General features: G+C 43.4%; 1 protein-coding gene across 1 annotated transcript in view; it reads right to left on the bottom strand.

Annotated features, from left to right (window-relative positions):
• Positions 1-10,105: 10,105 nt before the first annotated feature.
• fmn2b (formin 2b) overlaps positions 10,106-19,777 on the bottom strand; it is a 359,438-nt gene continuing 349,766 nt past the window's right edge. Inside the window, 2 exon segments of the mRNA XM_055639562.1 lie at positions 10,106-12,688; positions 17,025-17,112. Coding sequence (XP_055495537.1) covers positions 12,638-12,688; positions 17,025-17,112 — 139 coding nt within the window. The 3' untranslated portion in view covers positions 10,106-12,637.

The raw sequence follows: 19,777 nt of genomic DNA, 5'->3' as shown, positions 1-19,777 counted from the left end.
GAGGATGGTACAGAAAAGATTAGCAAGACCGATTATGGAATTTAGTGGCTCAAACAATGATTGTTGAACTGGGTTTAGGTCAAGACAAACAGATTAATGTATCTAGAATCACGCTGTTCCTAAGGAGGCCATCCAGTTAATTGTGGCTCTGTTTGAAACAAGAGGAGTAGATAATGCTTAGAGACCTTTGCCCAGAGTAGGGCAATTAAGTACTAAAGGGCACAGGTTTAAGGTGAGAGTGAAAAGATTTAATAAGAACCTGAGGGGCAACCTTTTCACATAGATATATAAAATGAGCCTCCAGAGTAGGTAGTTGGGAGAGGTAAAATAACATTTGAAAGATGTTTGGCCAGGTACATAGATTGGAAAGGTTTAAAAGTATATGCCAAAAAGTAGGCAAAAGAGCTAGCTTGGATGAAGCATCTTGGTCATCGTGGATGATTAGGGCCAGATAACCTACTTCTGTGCTGTGTGGCTCTGTAACTCTGAATAGCTATCCAATTAGTCTTGTTGCTATTTTCAAATTTCCCTAAAATATGTTTTTTTTTCAATGCTCTGTATCCAATTTAATTTCAATAGGTGGACCAGCTTGATTAGGGTGCTTAAAATAAAATAAAACATAATTTTGTAGATTGGAGAAGTTGTAGGTTAAATTTTAATGACAGATTAAAAATTTATTTTATTTTATTTTAGAAATACAGCAAGGAAACAAGCATTTCGGCCCATCGAGTCCATGCCGACCAGCAATCCCCATATACTAACACTAACGCACACGCACTAGAGAACATTTACAATATTACCGAAACCAATTAACTTACAAATCTGTACATCTTTGGAGTTTGCGAGGAAACCGGAGCACCCGGAGAAAACTCACACAGTCACGGGGTGAACGTACAAAGTCTGTACAGACAGCACTCGTTTGTAGATTGTCCCTAGTGTGTAGGATAGTGCAGGTCGGCATGGACTCGGTGGGCTGAAGGGCCTGTTTTCTCATTGCATCTCAAGGGACAGGATTGTACCTGTTTGGTGGAGGCAGCAGGCATTGGAGGGTGAATGTTTAGGATAGAGGATCGAATGCCAAACTTGTTGACTCCTTTCCACTGGATTGTGTTGATAGCAGGGGCTTCATTCACTCTTCTGATGTCTGCTTTGTAGATGGTGGAAACATTAGTCAGGAGATGTGTTGAAGGTACCATTTGTCCCACTTAAGAAACATTTAGACAGATACATGGATAGGATAGATTCAGAAGAATGTGGGCCAAACGCAGGCAGGTGGACTCATGTAGATGGGGCATGTTGGTCAGTGTGGACAAGAATGGCCAAAGGGTTTGTTTCCGCACTGTATGACTGCTTCTTAAACATTGCAGCAGTACCTGCCTCAACTATCTCCTCCAGTAGCTCCTTCTATACACCCACCACTGTGTGTATGAAAAAGTTACCCCGCGGGTTCCTATTAAATCTTTCGCCCTCACCTTAAACCTATGTCCTCTGGTTCTCATTTCCCCTACTCTGAGCAAGAGACTCTGTGCATCTACCTGATCTTTTCCTTTCATGATTTTGTACGCCTCTATAAAATTACCCCTCATCCTCCTGCGCATCAAGGAATAAAGCCCCAGCCTGCGCAGCCTCTCCCTATAGCTCAGGCCCTCGCGTCATGGCAAAATCCTCGTAAAGCTTCTCTGCACCCTGTCCAGCTTGACAACATCTTTCCTATAACATGGTGACCAGGTCACAGGGATCTTGTGTGGTCCACCGACACTTGGATGCAGATCCTTGTGCAATATAGTGCGATTGATAGAGTGGGTTGTCTCGCTTTGTTTATCTGCTCAGCGCCACGATAAAGAACAAGCAGCCCGTTTCCTGACAGCTCTGGGACGCAAGCCTTCAGAATTCCCTCGCGCTCTCCCCATCTCTGTGTGGGCTTTGGGCAAACATCAAGTTCTTCTGCTGTTCAGTCTTTCTAGTCGTTGGACGAGTAGCAGAATTGATTGGGTGTCACGGGGTATCTAGGACAAGACCAGAACACAATTAACTTCAATTCAGTTCAAGACAGTTCAGGACTATCTCTTCTGGCCAGGGCGCTGAGTAAGCGCGGCTTGCAGGCAACATGAACTGTGCATGAACTGCGAGTCCATGTAGGAGCATAGTTACGGAATGAGCCAAGCCTCACCCGTGTGCTCCAGGAACTAAATGCTCTTTGGAGAAAAAGGAGGGACCCGGCTTGGGGGGGGCCACTGAGAACAAAGGGGGGACCCAGCAGGTGGGGGAAGGGCAACGGCAGGCCAGGTTCATCGCTGTTCAATTAACTTTTTGTGACTGTCGGAGCCAGGTATGTGGCAACTCTTTGTGTACTGCCTAGGTGAGGTCTGCTGTATCATATTACCAGGTTGTATGCAAAATTAAAGAATTTCACTGCACCTCGGTTCAAGTGACAATAAAGTATCATTGAATCGTTGAAAGCCAAGGGAAAGGGACAGAAACAGGGAAGACTTGCTCCCTTTCACTGTGAAGATAGACACAAAATGTTGAAGTAACTCAGCGGGTCGGGCAGCATCTCTGGAAAACATGGATATGTGACGGTTCATGTTGAAACCCTCCTTTAGACTTCAGAAGTCTGAAGAATGGTTCCGGTCCAAAACGTCACCAATTCCTTTCAGTTACTCCAACATGTCTATCTTCAGTATAAACCAGCAACTGCAGTTCTTCCTGTACACTCTTCCATAGTAACCTGGATCACTGCTGCCCACTCATGATAAAGGCAAGCATGCACTTTTTAGGTTTAGGTTTATTAGTGCCACATTTAACGAGTGTAAAGCTTTGTTTTGCATGCTATCCAAACAGATCGAAAATATACCATACATAGATAAGATCAGTTCAAACTCAAGTACAATGGCATGGAACATAAAAACTGACTGCAAAGGTTTTTATACATATGTGAAGGTAAAAAGATTAGTTAAAACAAATGTAGGTCCCTTGCAGTCAGAAACAGATGTATTGATCTTGGAGAACAAGGACATGGCAGACCAATTGAATAACTACTTTGATTCTGTCTTCACTAAGGAAGACATAAATAATCTGCCGGAAATAGCAAGGGACCGGGGGTCAAATGATATGGAGGAACTGAGTGAAATCCAGGTTAGATGGGAAGTGGTGTTAGGTAAATTGAATGGATTAAAGGCCGATAAATCCGCAGGGCCAGATAGGCTGCATCCCAGAGTACTTAAGGAAGTAGCCCCAGAAATAGTGGATGCATTATTGATAATTTTTCAAAACTCTTTAGATTCTGAGTAGTTCCTGAGGATTGGAGAGTAGCTAACGTAACCCCACTTTTTAAAAAGGGAGGGAGAGAGAAAACAGGGAATTACAGACCAGTTAGTCTTACATCGGTAGTGGGGAAACTGCTAGAATCAGTTATTAAAGATGGGATAGCAGCACATTTGGAAAGTGGTGAATCATTGGACAAAGTCAGCATGGATTTATGAAAGGTAAATCATGTCTGACGAATCTTATAGAATTTTTCAAGCATGTAACTAGTAGAGTGGATAAGGGAGAACCAGTGGATGTGTTATATCTAGACTTTCAGAAGGCTTTTGACAAGGTCCCACATAAGAGATTAGTATGCAAACTTAAAGCACACGGTATTGGGGGTTCAGTATTGATGTGGATAGAGAACTGGCTGGCAGACAGGAAGCAAAGAGTAGGAGTAAGCGGGTCCTTTTCAGAATGGCAGGCAGTGACTAGTGGGGTACCGCAAGGCTCGGTGCTGGGACCCCAGCTATTTACAATATATATTAATGATTTGGACAAGGGAATTGAATGCAACATCTCCAAGTTTGTGGATTACACAAAGCTGGGGGGCAGTGTTAGCTGTGGGGAGGATGCTAGGAGACTGCAAGGTGACTTGGATAGGTTGGGTGAGTGGGCAAATGCATGGCAGATGCAGTATAATGTGGATAAATGTGAGGTTATCCACTTTGGTGGCAAAAACAGGAAAGTAGATTTTTATCTGAATGGTGGCCGGTTAGGAAAAAGGGAGATGCAACGAGACCTGGGTGTCATGGTACACCAGTCATTGAAAGTAGGAATGCAGGTGCAGCAGGCAGTGAAGAAAGCGAATGGTATGTTAGCATTCATAGCAAAAGGATTTGAGTATAGGAGCAGGGAGGTTCTACTGCAGTTGTACAGGGTCTTGGTGAGACTACACCTGGTGTATTGCATACAGTTTTGGTCTCCTAATCTGAGGAAAGACATTCTTGCCATAGAGGGAGTACAGAGAAGGTTTACCAGACTGATTCCTGGGATGCCAGGGCTTTCATATGAAGAAAGCCTGGATAGACTCGGCTTGTACTCGCTAGAATTTTGAAGATTGAGGGGGGATCTTCTAGAAACTTACAAAATTCTTAAGGGGTTGGACAGGCTAGATGCAGGAAGATTGTTCCCGATGTTGGGGAAGTCCAAAACAAGGGGTCACAGTTTAAGGATAAGGGGGAAGTCTTTTAGGACCGAGATGAGAAAAACATTTTTTACACAGAGAGTAGTGAATCTGTGGAATTCTCTGCCACTGAAGGTACTTGAGGCCAGTTCATTGGCTATATTTAAGAGGGAGTTAGATGTGGCCCTTGTGGCTAAGGGGATCAGGGGGGTATGGAGAGAAGGCAGGTACGGGATACTGAGTTGGATGATCAGCCATGATCATATTGAATGGCGGTGTAGGCTCGAAGGGCCGAATGGATTACTCTTGCACCTATTTTCTATGTTTCTATGTTTCTAATAAATAGAGCAAAGGGGAAGATACAGAGTGCAGAATATAGTTCTCAGCATTGTAGCACAACAGTTTCATAGACAAAGTCCAATGTACTCAATGGGGTAAAGAGTCATCTAGTTATATCCTGTTCTATTACTATGCACTAAAGGAAACTGGTCATTCCCTTGGATCGGACTCTGATTAGACCACATTTGGAGCATTGTGTGCAGGTCTGGTTGGCTCATCACAATAAGTAAGTTGAAGAGATTTACCAGAGTACAAGGTAGACAAAAATGCTGGAGAAACTCAGCGGGTGAGGCAGCATCTATGGAGCGAAGGTAATAGGCAAGGTTTACCAGAATACCAGATTAGGGAGTATTAGCTATGAAGAGTTTAGTTTAGTTTAGTTTATTGGCATGTATACTGAGGTACAGCGAAAAGCTTTGTTACATGATTACATGATTACAATCGAGCCGTCCTCAGTGTACAGGTACATGATGAAAGGAATAGCGTTTAGTGCAAGATAAGAGCCCAGTAAAGTCCGGTTAAAGATAGTAGATAAGGAGAGGTTGGATGAATTTGGTTTATTCTGGAATATAAGAGGTTGATGGGAGACCTGATAGAACAGACAATAGGTGCAGGAGTAGGCCATTCGGCCCTTCGAGCCAGCAGCGCCATTCAATGTGATCATGGCTGATCATTCCCAATCAGGATACAAAGGATACAAAGGATGCAAAGGACATTTATTATCACATACACCAATTGGTGTACTGAAATTTGACTAGCCATTGCAGCACCCAAATAAAGATAAGACACAACATTAAAGAATTTAACAATAAACATAAAAACATCCCCCCACAATGGTTCCCACTGTGAGGACAGGCAGCAAAGTCCAGTCCCGTCCCCAGTTCACCCATAGTCAGGCCTATTGAGGCCTCCTCAGTCGCCGCTACGACTGCCTGATGTTTCAGGCCCTCTCGCTGGTTGATGGAGCTCCGGCGTCGGAAGAACACTCTTCAGTGGCTCTGAGTGTCCGGAGCAGCCGCTCCATCCTCATAGACTGCGGCTCCCGAAATCCACGGGCCGCGCTGGTTGGAGCTCCAACACTGGCGATCTCGGCGAGAGATCCCAGGCTACGCGGTGTTCAAACTCCGGCGCCACCCGCAGCAGGACGCTCCACAGACCGCAGCTCCGCGATGTTGGAGTCGGCGGTCTCAGCACTCCGGAGCTTACCACACAGCGACCCGGGTAGGGCATCGCCCGCTCCGCGATGGTGCCTCAGCGCTGCGCCGCCACCGAAGCTAAAGTCCTGGCCAGTCCCAGCAGGAAAACGCTGCTCCAGACTGTTGGTAGTCCGCGAGGAGTGGGCGAAGATGCGGCTTGGAGAAAAGCCGCATCTCCGACTAGGTAGGGACTGAGAAAAATAGTTTCCCCTTTCCTCCACCCCCCACATAAAAAAGACTAGAAGACCTCGAAAACAAACACTTTTAACTCATTAAAAATTAAAAAAAGGGTGAATGGACTAACAGCTGCAGGTAGGGCAGCCATACTTGATGGCGCCCCCATGCTAGGACCCAATCAGTACCCCATTCCTGCCTTCTCCCCATATCCCCTACAGAAATACACCGAATGATGAGGGGCAGAGATAGGATAGACAGTCAGATCCTTCTTCCTCTAAAACTAGAGGGTATAATTTTAAGGGAGTAGGAGCAAAGTCTAAAGGAGATGTTATGGGGAAGATCTTTTTTACACAGAAAGTGGTGAATGCCAGTAACTTGCTGCCAGGGGTGGTGGTGGAGACTATGGCTGGCATTTAAGAGACTTTTGGATAGGCACATGGATATGCTGGGAATAGAGGAATATGGATTGCATGCAGGCAGAGATTAGTATAATCCTGTGCTGTACTGTTCTATATTCTTTTGAAACGAGAGCGGGCAAGTGTAAAACATTAGGGCATGCAAGGAGATTGTTGCTTTCTGAATGCATCTTTCATTTGGGATTGAAGATAGACACAAAATGCTGGAGTAACTCAGCGGGACAGGCAGTATCTCTGGAGAGAAGGAATGGGTGACTTTTCGGGTTGTGATCCTTATACCTGTGTACTTTCGATCTCGATTCCCCTACTCTGGGGTAAGAGTCTCTGTACGTCTATCCAATATATTCCTCTCATGATTTTGTACACCTCTGTATGATCATCCCTCATCTTCCTGATCTCCAAGGAATAGAATCCCAGCCTTCTCAACTTCTCCCTATAGCTCGGTCCGTCGAGTCCTGGCAACATCCTCGTAAATCTTCTCCTACAGGCACACAACCACAGATATGCAGCTACATACCAAGAGCGATAGAAACAACTTTCGAGACCGAGAGAGAGAGAGAATAAGGCACACTGGCAACTTCAGGAAGTCAGCAAATGAGATAGACTGAGAGAGAGAGAGATGCACACAGTATTGCCACATAAAACGTTGAAACACTTTTGCAAACATTTGAATATAATGCCAACTTGAAAACGTTTACTAGATTAAGTGAGATTCAGATGCCATTGCAAATAACAAGATCACTGATAATTAGAGCTGTATGTGATGAACTCTCGACATTGTTGACGAATTAAGAACTTTGAAGGATATACTTAGCTCCTCTAATGTCACCGCCAGCTCCAGGATTGATTTTTAAAATATATTTAAAAACAGCCACCAGACAGGGTTGGCTCCTGTCTCTGCTGCTTCTCCACTGTTTATTTTGGCAGTAGAAACCTTGGCAGTCAACATCCGAGTATTCCAGAATTAAGTTACTTACAGCTCAGTGTTACAAAATAATGTTTGTAATTACTTATCGAAGCAATGGGTGATCTACAGGTAGTACATCGATCTCATCTTACACTGTTGAGTATAGAAGTTGGGAGGTCATGCTGTAGTTATATATGATGTTGGTGAGCCCACATTTAGTATTGTGTTCAGTTCTGGGCAGCATGTTCTCGGAATGGTGTTGTCAAGTTGGAAAGGGTAAAGAGAAGATTTACGAGGATGTTCTGTGTGCGTGTGTGCGTGTGTCTGTGTGTTTGTGTACACTCACGGTGAGCAGCAACCGAAGATGGCCATTTGTGGGCAGTCGAGCATTCTGCCCCAGTCGAATGCCTGCCCCGCTCCCGGCCCACTTCCGTCCCCGTGTGTCCCTGGACAGGGAGCATGCTGTGTCCATGGGGATCCAGGAGGCCTTCTGTGAATGCTGGTTGCCGCAGAGAGGTCGAGTGTATTGTAGATAAAGATGACAATACTTTAATCTGATAACTGTTTGATTGTATTCTGTTACTACTCTGTATTAGTGTAAAATTGAAAAAAAGCATTTTGTATTATCTAAACAAAAATGTGAGCAGCAGGCCAAAATACTCCCGGTGAGCAGGCCCGGTCAGACGATGGAGGAGGACTCACCCCACAGGGCGCAGCGGCCTCGGAGACGCCGGCGCGGAGCGAGTGGTCCAGGTCCCGGTGGTGAGGTCAGAACCCCGAGGTTGAGCTGGGCAGAGGACGAGTCGGAGCCTTAAGGTCGGGCTGACGGCAGGGATGGTCTAAGCTAACGGGCCACACCTCCGTGGACCGAAGGGATCCGGTGAGAGAAAGCATGTGTGAGAGTGTTTGTGTGTGTGTGACAGTGTGTGTGTGTGTGAGAGTGCGTGTGTGTGTATGTGTAAGCTCATGTCTGAGTGCGTGTGTGAGAGTGCGTGTGTGTGAGAGTGCGTGTGTGAGAGTGCGTGTGTGTGAGAGTGCGTGTGTGAGAGTGCGTGTGTGAGAGTGCGTGTGTGTGAGTGCGTGTGTGTGAGAGTGCGTGTGTGAGAGTGCGTGTGTGAGAGTGCGTGTGTGTGAGAGAGTGCGTGTGTGTGAGAGTGTGTGTGTGAGTGTGTGTGTGAGAGTGCGTGTGTGTGAGAGTGCGTGTGTGTGAGAGTGCGTGTGTGAGAGTGCGTGTGAGTGTGCGTGTGTGTGTGTGTGTGTGTGTGTGTGAGTGCGTGTGTGAGTGTGCGTGTGAGTGTGTGTGTGAGAGTGCGTGTGTGAGAGTGCGTGTGTGAGAGTGCATGTGTGTGAGAGTGTGTGTGAGAGTGCGTGTGTGAGAGTGCGTGTGAGTGTGTGTGTGTGAGAGTGCGTGTGTGTGCGTGTGCGTGTGTGTGTGAGTGTGCGTGTGTGAGTGTGCGTGTGTGAGTGTGTGTGTGAGAGTGCGTGTGTGTGTGTGAGAGTGCGTGTGTGTGAGAGAGAGTGCGTGTGTGTGAGAGTGCATGTGTGTGTGTGTGCATGTGTGTGTGAGAGTGCGTGTGTGTGAGAGTGCATGTGTGTGAGTGCACGTGTGTGCGAGTGCGTGTGTGTGTGCGTGTGTGTGAGAGTGCGTGTGTGTGAGAGTGCGTGTGAGAGTGTGTGTGTGAGAGTGCGTGTGTGTGTGTGTGTGCGTGTGTGTGTGTGCGTGTGAGTGTGTGTGTGTGAGAGCGTGTGTGTGTGTGGAGTGTGTGTGTGTGAGTGTGTGTGTGTGAGAGTGCGTGTGTCTGGGAGTTAGTGTGTCTGAGAATGCATGTGTCTGAGCGTGTGTCTGAGTGTGTTTGGCTGTGTGTGTGTGTGTCTCAGTGCGTGTCTGAGTGCGTGTTTCTCCGGGCGTGTCTCTAACCGCAAGTGTCTGACCGCGTCTGAGCGCATGTGTCTGAGCGTGTGACTGAGCGTGTGTCTGAGCGCGTGTGTATGAGCGTGTGTGTCTGAGCGTGAGACTGAGAACACGCGTGTCTGAGCATGTATGTGAATATCTGTACGTGCACGTGTATATCTGCATGCATGTTTGAACATGTACAGTATGTGTCTTCCTTTCTGTCTAGCGCCTCCAGTCTTCCTGCCTGCCTGCCTGCCTGCACCTGTGCCTTATGCATTGTTGGGATGCATGCATCTACCCTCTCCTATCCCTCAGAACACCCCTAGCTCTCTCTCGCTCCCTCGCTCTCTCTCTAATACACGAGGTGATTCAGAGTTCAACCAGAGCAACTCAACATTAAAAAAAATGTGAATTTGCATTTTTTGATATAATTCTGCAAAGAGTGAAAATTGTAAAATATACATTAATTTTTATCGTTGGCATTAATTACAAGTGAAACAGGAAATCACTTGTGACCCAGACACAAAAACATCCACTCAAAATTGCTACAGTATCCTTTTGTCCCAAAATAGTTGGAAGCTTTTATTTTTCTCCTTTCAATAGTTCCCTTCCAGCTTTTAGCAGACATATATGACATCAGCTATTCTTATTGGGTTAATGTAGTAATTAAAGATAACATTCTTTCATGAAACCATTTACAAAGCAGTCACGTTTTTCTGCTGTGGTAAATTTATAGACCATTTCATTGCACAATAACACATATTTTGATACCAGTAATGCAATATATTAGGTTGTACTTAGGGAAACTCAGAATCTTCATCTCAGCAAGGAGCATCTATCCATACATCCTTCGTTATCACCTCTTCCACAACCAACAATGCTTCATTGTGGGTTCCATTCTATTGGCCATGGGTGCAGTCTCTGATTTGTTCTGTACCTTGTCTTACCTCTGTTTCCCTCTCCCCTTCTCTCAATGAAGAAGATTCTCAACCTGAAACTTCATCTATTCCTTTTGGGACCAGCTCCCCCCAAGACTGCAAGAAATTGTAGAGAATTGTGGATGCAGCCCAGAACATCACACAAACCAACCTCCCTTCCATCGACTCCATTTACACCTCATGCTGCCTCTGCAAGGCCACCAGCATCATCTAGGAGTTGCCGCACCCTGGCCACTCCATCTTCTCCACTCTCCTATCGGGCAAAAGGTCCAGGAGTATGAAAACACACACCAAAGATAGCTATCAGGCAACTGAACCATCCCAATCTCATTGGGGACCCTTGGACTATCATTGATTGGACTTTATTGGACATTATCTTGCACTAAACGTTATTCACATTATTCCCTTTTTCATTTATATGTATATAGCGGATTGTATTGTCCTTCTGCTGACTGGTTAGCATGCAACAAAAGTTTTTCACTGTGTTTCAGTACACGTGACAATAAACTAAACTCAACTGAGCTCCACTCAACTCAAAGATGCTGCCTGACCCGCTGAGTTACTCCAGCATTTTGTGCCCATGTTTAGTATAGTTTTATTAAGTTTGTGTCTCCTGTTCAGCTCTTTTCGCATCCAACAGACAGCTCCCAAGTTATTGCCCAAGTTCTCGTCTCTTCTTTGGAGAGACACAAAAGCATGATTTGGTGAACAATCCATTTCCACTTGTGGGCCACTTTATTGAGATGCTGATGCTGGAAGCAGGTAAAAAATGTGAATCAGACGCACTCAGAAATCTACTCAAGCTGTATGCTTGCAGAGATAGAGTCAGAGTCATACAGTGTGGAAACAGGCCCTTCGGCCCAACTTGCCCACACCAACTAACATGTCTTATCTACACTAGTCCCACTTGCCTGTGTATGGTCCACATCCCTCTAAACCTTTCTTATCCATGTACCTGTCTAATAGCTTCTTAAAATGTTGTGATAGTCCCTGCCTCAACTACCTCCTCCGGCAGCTTGCTCTATACACCCACCACTCCTTGCGAGAGAAAGTTAACCCTCAGTTTCTTACAAATTCTTTCCCCTTTCACCTTGAACCTATGATTCTCGATTCCGCTACTCTGGGCAAGAGACTATGTGTGTTTACCCAATCTATTTGTCTCATGATTTTGTGATGAATCTGGTAACTGAGCACCAGTCCCTGCATTAATGTACAGGCAGACATACCACAAAAATAGTTTTGAGTATTAGTCAAATTTTATTTATCAGAAAAACCTACAATACATTTCATACAAATAAACCTCGAAAAGAAACTCCAAATAGAAATACTAAATACAATATTGCACTTGGCGATTTTAACAGACTATTGTCAACTTACAGCATTTTTACAAGTTTTCCTGAAACAATAGAATCTAAAATCGACATGCTGTATCTACATTTAAATAATTTAATATGTTGTCTTATGAACTGTAAGAAGACGGCAAATTTACATTTAAAACACAAAAGAACTATGGAGTGTACATATAAGTGTTTACTGTTATAGTTTTATAACTTAATCCTAGTAATTGCTTACAAGCAGTGCTTTTCATAGCCACATCATCTCCAACAGTCAAGGCTCCACCTTAATACTGGGAAATGGTGACTACCAACCGGCTTAACCATCATTCCTCCCCACCCTCACACTTCTTCACAACAATATTAGGGCCTTCCTAAGCAAATCAAAAATACTCCCAACTTTTTATTCCAGTGATCAATCCCTTCGAGATGAAGCTCGTCCATGCAGATATATTGCCAAAGGATAGCAAGTTATCCTGGGGCAGAAGATATGGAGGGGTTTAGAAAGTGATATTTAAGAAAATAACTGATCTATTTCTCATGCACTGTTAATGATTTGTCGGACAAAAATCTAGAATCTGTCAAATTTTTAATGCTATCCTGGAATATATATATATCTATACTTTTCTTTTAATGTAAAATACACAGTGCCAGTGAAAGGATTAAACGCCTGTAGTCACTGATTGCGTTGCCTTCCTCGACAAACCGTCAGTTCAAAAGCTAACCCAGCCTCCCAAAAGTCCAGGAACTCTTCAGGTCTGATACTTTCCTGAAGATGTGGTGTCTAGTTACTTGGCTTACGAGCATGCAGTTGGTAAATGCAATGCCCTAACGTTGCAGATAAAGAGTACAATGCTCGTATTGCTGAATTGACCAGTCAAGTTGAAAGCGATAATGTTTCTTCTATATAATGGGCACAGAAGGGTCGAGATAAGATAGTGCCATTACATAGATAGAAATGCAAAAGGGGATGGCAACAGTAAAATGCACGAATCCTCTGCGTCCTATGGATATGCTTCATTATTACGTTTGTCTTTCAAGGACAGCTTTGCTTTCTGCAAAAAAATAAAAATAAAGTGGTTACAATTTTTATTTTTAACCCCAAATTACACAAACAATCAAGAAGTAGAAACAAGGAACTGCAGATGCATCCACTTCACGTTGCCTTGGCAAGGCCACCAGCATAATCAAGGGTCTCGACCCGAAACATCACCTGTTCCTTCCCTTCAGAGATGCTGCCTGACCTGCTGAGGGCTGTGCATGGAAACTGGAGTACCTGGAGAAAACCCATGCAGGTCACAGACAGCACCCGAGGTTAGTTTTGAACCCGGATCTCTGGCGTTATGAAGCAGCAACTTTACTGCTGCACCACTGTGATGCTTGGAGTTAACAGTGGTGAGATAGTGCTTCTTTATAGAAAGTATTAATTACTAAAGATAGCACATTCAGTGTAATATGCAGTATTAATGAACTGCTCCTTTTACCCACATTCACCCCTCCTCCCCCCAACTATTAGGTCATAAGGTCATAAGTAATTGGAGCAGAATCAGGCCATTCGGCCCATCGTCAACTCCACCATTCAATCATGGCTGATCTATCTCTCTTAATCCCATCTTCCTGCCTTCTCCCCATAACCTCTGACACCACACTAATCAAAAATTTATCTGTGCCTTATAAAAATCCACTGACTTGGCCTCTAAGGCCTTCTGTGGCAATGAATTCCATAAATTCACCCCCCCCTGACTAAAGAAATTCATCCGCACCTCCTTCCTAAAGGAACATCCTTTAATTCTGAGGCTATGACCTCTATTGCTAGACTCTCCCACTATTGCTTTCAAAGGCAGGAAAGCTGAAAATAAGGAAAATATCTCACTCTTTTAGAAACTCAGGAAAATTGAGTGGAATGACCATGAGGATTAGAAAGGAAAATACGTGCTATGCAAAAATGACCAAGCATTCAAGACCAAACAAGCACTGTCCATGGTAGCACTCTGAGTGTGAAAGGTAATTTGAGGAACAACTTCAAGGAAGAATTTTCATCATATCTGACTGGAAAAAAATTAAATCAAAAAGGTAAGCTTGGCGACTGGTTGAATTAATATTCTCTGTTTTGCACTCTCTTTCAAAACACCGTCACACCACAAGTGTTATACTCGAAATAGTAAAAATTAAAATATATGAAAGATCTGAGTAAATAGTAAAATTAAAAAAAGACTCACACATGCAGAATTATATATAGATGAAAGGACTCCAATTTAAACTGGAGCTTGAATTATCTGATCACTGGTCCTGTTGTTTTAAAGAAGCTATTTTGCTTAGAATTTTTATGAAGAAATTCATGAGAGAAAAAAAGAGGCAAACTATTTCTGAATGTCATCTGTTTGGCATTCCTTCCATTGTGTAGTCATGCATTTCATTTGAGTTCCATGGTCTATTGAAATCTCAATTTTAAAAGAAAACAAGGTAGAAAATGTTGTTGCCCTAAAGCTAATTTTACTTTGGATACAAGAGGGTTGATTGAAATACATATTTCGTCGAAATTGAACCTTTGGTGTTCATGGATGGTTAGCTTTAGAGGACAATAGGTATTTTGCTGCAGTATTTTTCTTTGTCATGTATGGATCTTAAAGATTATTGACATTTGTACTTTGAAAAGAACAAATTCGTTAAAAGTTCACAACTATTCCCAGCATCATTTTATAGCCTATGGTGTCTTCACTGGTAATATACGGCTCTTGAACTGTCCTCTCACAAGCTAAGAATCTATCTTCCAGCCTACCTCATTAGAGCCCTTATACTTCTTGTTTAAAAAAAAACCTTTCTCTGTAGCTGTAACACTATATTCTGCATTATTTTTCCTTTCTCTTATGGTATAATTGGGCTTGATAGCATGCATAGCAAGTGCCTATCAAGACTTCAAATTGCATTGAAAAATTGAGGCACTGGGTTTAATGCAGGGACATGTTGATCTGTAGAAACAAATAACTGCAGATGCAGGATTATACCATAGATAGACACAAGGTGCTGGAGTAACTCCGCCGGATAGGCAGCATCTCTGGAGCAAAAGGATAGGTGACTCTCGGGTGGGGATCGTCCTTCAGACTCCAGTCCTTCGCAGTGTGAAGTGGGGTCCCGACCCAAAATGTCACCCATCCTTTTTCTCCGGAGACTCTGTATGACCCGCTTAGTTACTACAGCACTTTGTGTATAGATAATGATGTGTGTTGGTTTCATAGAGGGTTAGAACTTTGACAATAACCTCTCACATCTGCCAAGAGTAATAATTGAGCAGTGCCAAATATTTAGTAAAATATTTAATGGCTCGACATTTCCGGGAAAATCAACATCAATATAGCCCCGACCTGAAGCGTCACCTGTAGAGATACTGCCTGACCCGCTGAGTCACTCCAGCATTTTGTGTCTTCTTTCACATGCTCAAACTCCCTTGTTCACTCCAGAATAATGTCCAATTTACTAGCCTAGAGGACAGTAATGGATATGATACATGGACCCAGGCGGAAATGGAATACAACATCTGGTAACTGAAGATACCAGATCTTTACCTTCTGCTCAAAATAAACAAAAGCTAAATGCTGATTAATAAATTGCCATTGACAGGAATTATTGTATCTGCTCTCTCTCACCAGGGCTGGCTCTGGGTCAGTTGTAACATTTGCAACATCTATTTCTTTTTAGTTTATTCAGTTTAGAGATGCAGCATGGAAACAGGCCCTTCGGCCCACTGAGTCCACACTGACCATCAATCACCCGTTCACACTAGTTCTGTGTTATCCCACTTTCTCATCCAGCCCCTTCACACGAGGGGCAACTGACAGAGGGCCAATTAACCTACAAACCCCCGCACGTCTTTGGGATAAAGGAGGAAGCTATGTGGTCAGAGGGAGAACGTGTAACCATCACACAGACAGCACCTGAGGTCTGGATCGAACCCTGGGTCTCCACCACTGAGAGACAGCAGCTTTGCTGGTTACCTCACTGTATCACCCAACTGTTCCTACATGTGTAGAAACAGAACTGCAGATATTGGTTTATACTGACAATAGACACAAAGTGTTGGAATAACTCAGCGGGTCAGGCAGCATCTCTGGAGAAAAAGGCTGGTTTCCCTAGTTGAAGTTCCTATTGCCATTCCCAAGGATCTTGAACAGTCCAAACAACAACTTCAAGGAAAGTACACATGCAGCAAACACTTTCCCCAGCGTATGGAGAAAGATGTTTTTAGTGCATGATGTTTTTAGTGGATGGTTGATTCTAGGCCATCCCTTTCCCCTGAACTTGTCTCTGACTCTCAGTCTGGAGGTGGGCAGGAAGATCTCGGGTTGTGGGCCAGATTTGGACAACACTTTCTTGGCTAATACCAATTGTGCTGAGAGGGCAACATACTTCCTTGGCCTCTTCATCCTGGCACGTTCTCACTGCGCTCTTCCTTCATCGTTCTTGAAAAGGATTCGTTCACAGGTTCATGAGTTATGGGAACAGAATTAGGCCATAGGGCCCATCAAGTCTACTCCACCATTCAATCATGTCTGATCTATCTTTCCCTCTCAAGCCAATTTTCCTGCCTTCTCCCCATAACCCCAGACACGCATATTAATCAAGAATCTGTCAATCCCCGCTTTAAAAATACCCACTCAGCCAGCTGTGACAATGAATTCCACAGATTCATCACTCTCTGACAAGATAAATTCCACCTCATCTCCTTTCTAAATGCAAGTAGTTTTATTCTGAGGCCATGGCCTCTGGTCTTAGATTAGTGGAAACATCCTCTCCACATTCACTCGATCCGGTAGCCTTTCACTATTCGGTAAGTTTTAATGAGATCCCCCCTCATTCTTCTAAACTCCAGTAAGTACAGGCCCAGTGCTGTCAAACATATGTTAACCCAATCATTCCTGGGATCATTCTAATAAAACCTCCTCTGCGCTTCATGTTTGTGACTTTCCTCCTCTTTACAAAATGTGAACATCTCCCACACAGCTGAAGGGCAAAACCTTATTGGGTGGGATTGGGGAGGATAGATAACACAGAACTTATTCACTAACTAAACGAGTACATCAAGCAACTAGTGATTCCCAACAGTGCCAAAAAAAATTATAGATTAATATTTAAAGGTTATTTTTACATTTGTTGCTTTCCACATTCCTTGGTATTAAAATTATATTATTGTGGTTGATGGCATTAGCAGAGGATTTATGGGATTTGCATGCATATATATATATATTTCGTTGTACTTCAATATCCAAAATCCAGCTGTTTCCTTCTAGCCTTGAGTACATTCATAGGGAAGAACAATCGCCCTGAGAATGAAATACATTCAAGCCCAACTATTCTTATTCAACATCTCTCTCAAAGCAATTTACATCAACTCACCATTCCAGCTTTGACTTTCTCCTTGACTGAGTAAGACCTTTCTCTCTTCTGACTGTGCTTATGTGCTTCTGCTTCTGCTTCTTTGATCCTTGAAAGAAAACAAGGAGAATAAAAAAAAGTTCAGAATAGCAGTAGGTTGCAAGGAGTTGGACCTGCAAACTCACCAAGTGATCCAACAGTTAACATAGAGTCACCAGAGAATAGTGGATGCAGCCCAGACCATCATGCAAACCAACCTCCCTTCCATTGCTTCGATTTACACTTCACCCTGCCTCGGCAAGGCCGCCAGCATAATCAAGGATGGGCCTCACCCCGGTCACTCCCTCTTCTCCCCTCACCCATCAGGCTAGAGGTAGAGAAACGTGAAATTGCACATCTCCAGATTCAGGGACAGTATCTTCCCAGATGTCATCAGGCAACTGAACCATCCTACCAACAACTAGAGAGGGGTCCGAACTACCACCCATCTCATTGGAGACCCATGGACTACAGTATCTTTAATCGGACTTTACTGGGCTTTATCTTGCACTAAACATTATTCCCTTTATCCTGTATCTGTACACTGTGGACAGCTCGATTGTAATCATGTACAGTCTTTCCGCTGACTGGTTAGGATGCAACAAAGCTTTTCACTGTACCTCATTCCACGAGACGGCAAACTAAACTGAACTAAAGTAAACTAATCTAAACACATTCTCAGCAGAACAATGATGATAAGTTACCCTCTTATGATCAGGTCTGATGTTTTGGATTATCGTTTGAGTCTTACAACACAAAAATAGGCATCTCAGCACAACTAGTCCATGCAAATCAAGTTGCAGCTAGTCTCATTTGCCTGTGTTTGGTCCATATCCCTCAACTTTTCCTATCCATGTACCTGTCCAAGCATCTTTTAAATGCTGCTATGAAGTGGTGAATCTGTGGAATTCATTGCCATAGATGGCTGCGTAGGCCAAGCCTTTGGGTATTTGCAAAGCGAAGATTGACAGGTCCTCAATTAGTAAGGGTGTCAAAGTTTACAGGGAGAAGGCAGGAGAATGGCAGAGTTGCCTTGATGGGCTGAATGGCCAAATATTGCTGCTATGACTAATGAACTCCAGTACCCACCTCAGCTACATTCTCTGGCAGCTCATTCCATTTATCCACTTTTTCCAAGTGAAAATGTTGCCACGTGTTCCTTTTAAATCATTCCACTCTCACCTTAAACCTACATCCTCTGGATCTTGATTTCCCACTACCCTGCGTAAAATAACTCTGTGCATTCACCCTATCGATTCCCCTCATGATTTTATCGACCTCTATAAGAGCACCCCTCAGCCTCCTGCGCTCCAAGAAATAAAGTCCACCTTCCCCTACAGAGCAGCCCCTTGAGTCCTGGCATCATCCTCGTAAATCTTCTCTGCACTCTTTCCAGCATTGGAGCAGTTAAATATGAATGGTAAGCTGCATAAAAGCTTAGTACAGACAGCAGAAAATAGGAAATTACAGTCAATAGTGAAGGTTGATGATTTGGGAAAACGTCAACTCAGAACAAGAGAAGAGATTGGGTTATTAGGTTTGGACAAGAGCTTAAAAGATTTAGGTGGCAAAAAGGGATAAAACATCTAAGGCTTTTAGGGAATGATTTATGAAGAATGACATGAAGTACTGAGACTTCGGTATAACAACTTTGCTTACCAAAGGACGTAGACAATTAATAATTATAAACGTAATAATGACTGTTGGGCCAATTCTGAGAAAAATGCCCTCCAATTAGAGTCTAACTTTGAATACAAGTTAAACAGCAAACATCATCGTGAACCGATTGACTGTACATACCATTGTGGAAAGCTATTGACACACAAAATATCAAAACATATTTGAAAACATGTCACGTACAAAAAATGATTTTATCCATTTGTAATGTTAAATGTCAAAGATTTGGCAACTCTTACAGAAACAAATCAATTCAGCGTTCTTGGACTAAACCAAAAAAAAAGACTTCAACTGTGATGGGTTTTTATCAGTGTTGGACTTTTTGCTCAAAGTTAATGCAAAAGGAATGTTTCAGTGTGGTTTTAAGGAGCTTATCAACTGTACAGATTTTACAAATTATACCTTCAGGCTAAGAACTACAAAATGCTTCTTTCATGTAAATACTAGATCATTTATTTGAAGATTTAAATAAGCTAATTTCAGACCTTAAAATAAATTGCAGATTTATTTGTATAAGATCAAAGGACTTCCAGGACAGACACTTTGGACTTTAGAGATACAGCGTAGAAACAGGCCCTTCGGCACACTGATCAGCGCCGATCAGCGACCACTCCATACATGCGCCCTATCAAACACACTAGAGATAATTTTACAATTTTACTGAAGCCAATAAAACTATAAACCTGTTTGTCTTAAGTGTGGGAGGAAATTGGAGCACCCAGAGAAAACCCACGTGGGCACAGGGAGAACATACAAGCATTTACCAGGATGTTGCCAGGACTCAAAGGCCTGAGCTTTAGGATGAGGTTGAGCAGGCTAGGACTCTATTCCTTGGAGCGCAGAAGAATGAGGGGTGATCTCATGGAGGTGTATAAAAGGAAAAGGTTGAAGGAGATGGCAGCAGAAATGTGTTTACTGTTTCCAAAAGTCAAATTAATGGATTCTACCAACAGTAAATGGGAAGCACTGTTGAGGTTCTCACTGTTGGGACATGTGTTCCCAGTTAACACAAGGACAGGGGCAGAAACATCGCAATGTTGGCAAAACAATGTGGTGCT

The sequence above is a fragment of the Leucoraja erinacea genome, chromosome 8, assembly GCF_028641065.1.
Source record: "Leucoraja erinacea ecotype New England chromosome 8, Leri_hhj_1, whole genome shotgun sequence".
Classification (NCBI taxonomy): domain Eukaryota; kingdom Metazoa; phylum Chordata; class Chondrichthyes; order Rajiformes; family Rajidae; genus Leucoraja; species Leucoraja erinaceus.
The sequence above is the reverse complement of the archived record's forward strand: the minus strand, read 5'-3'. Positions and strand labels throughout refer to the sequence as shown.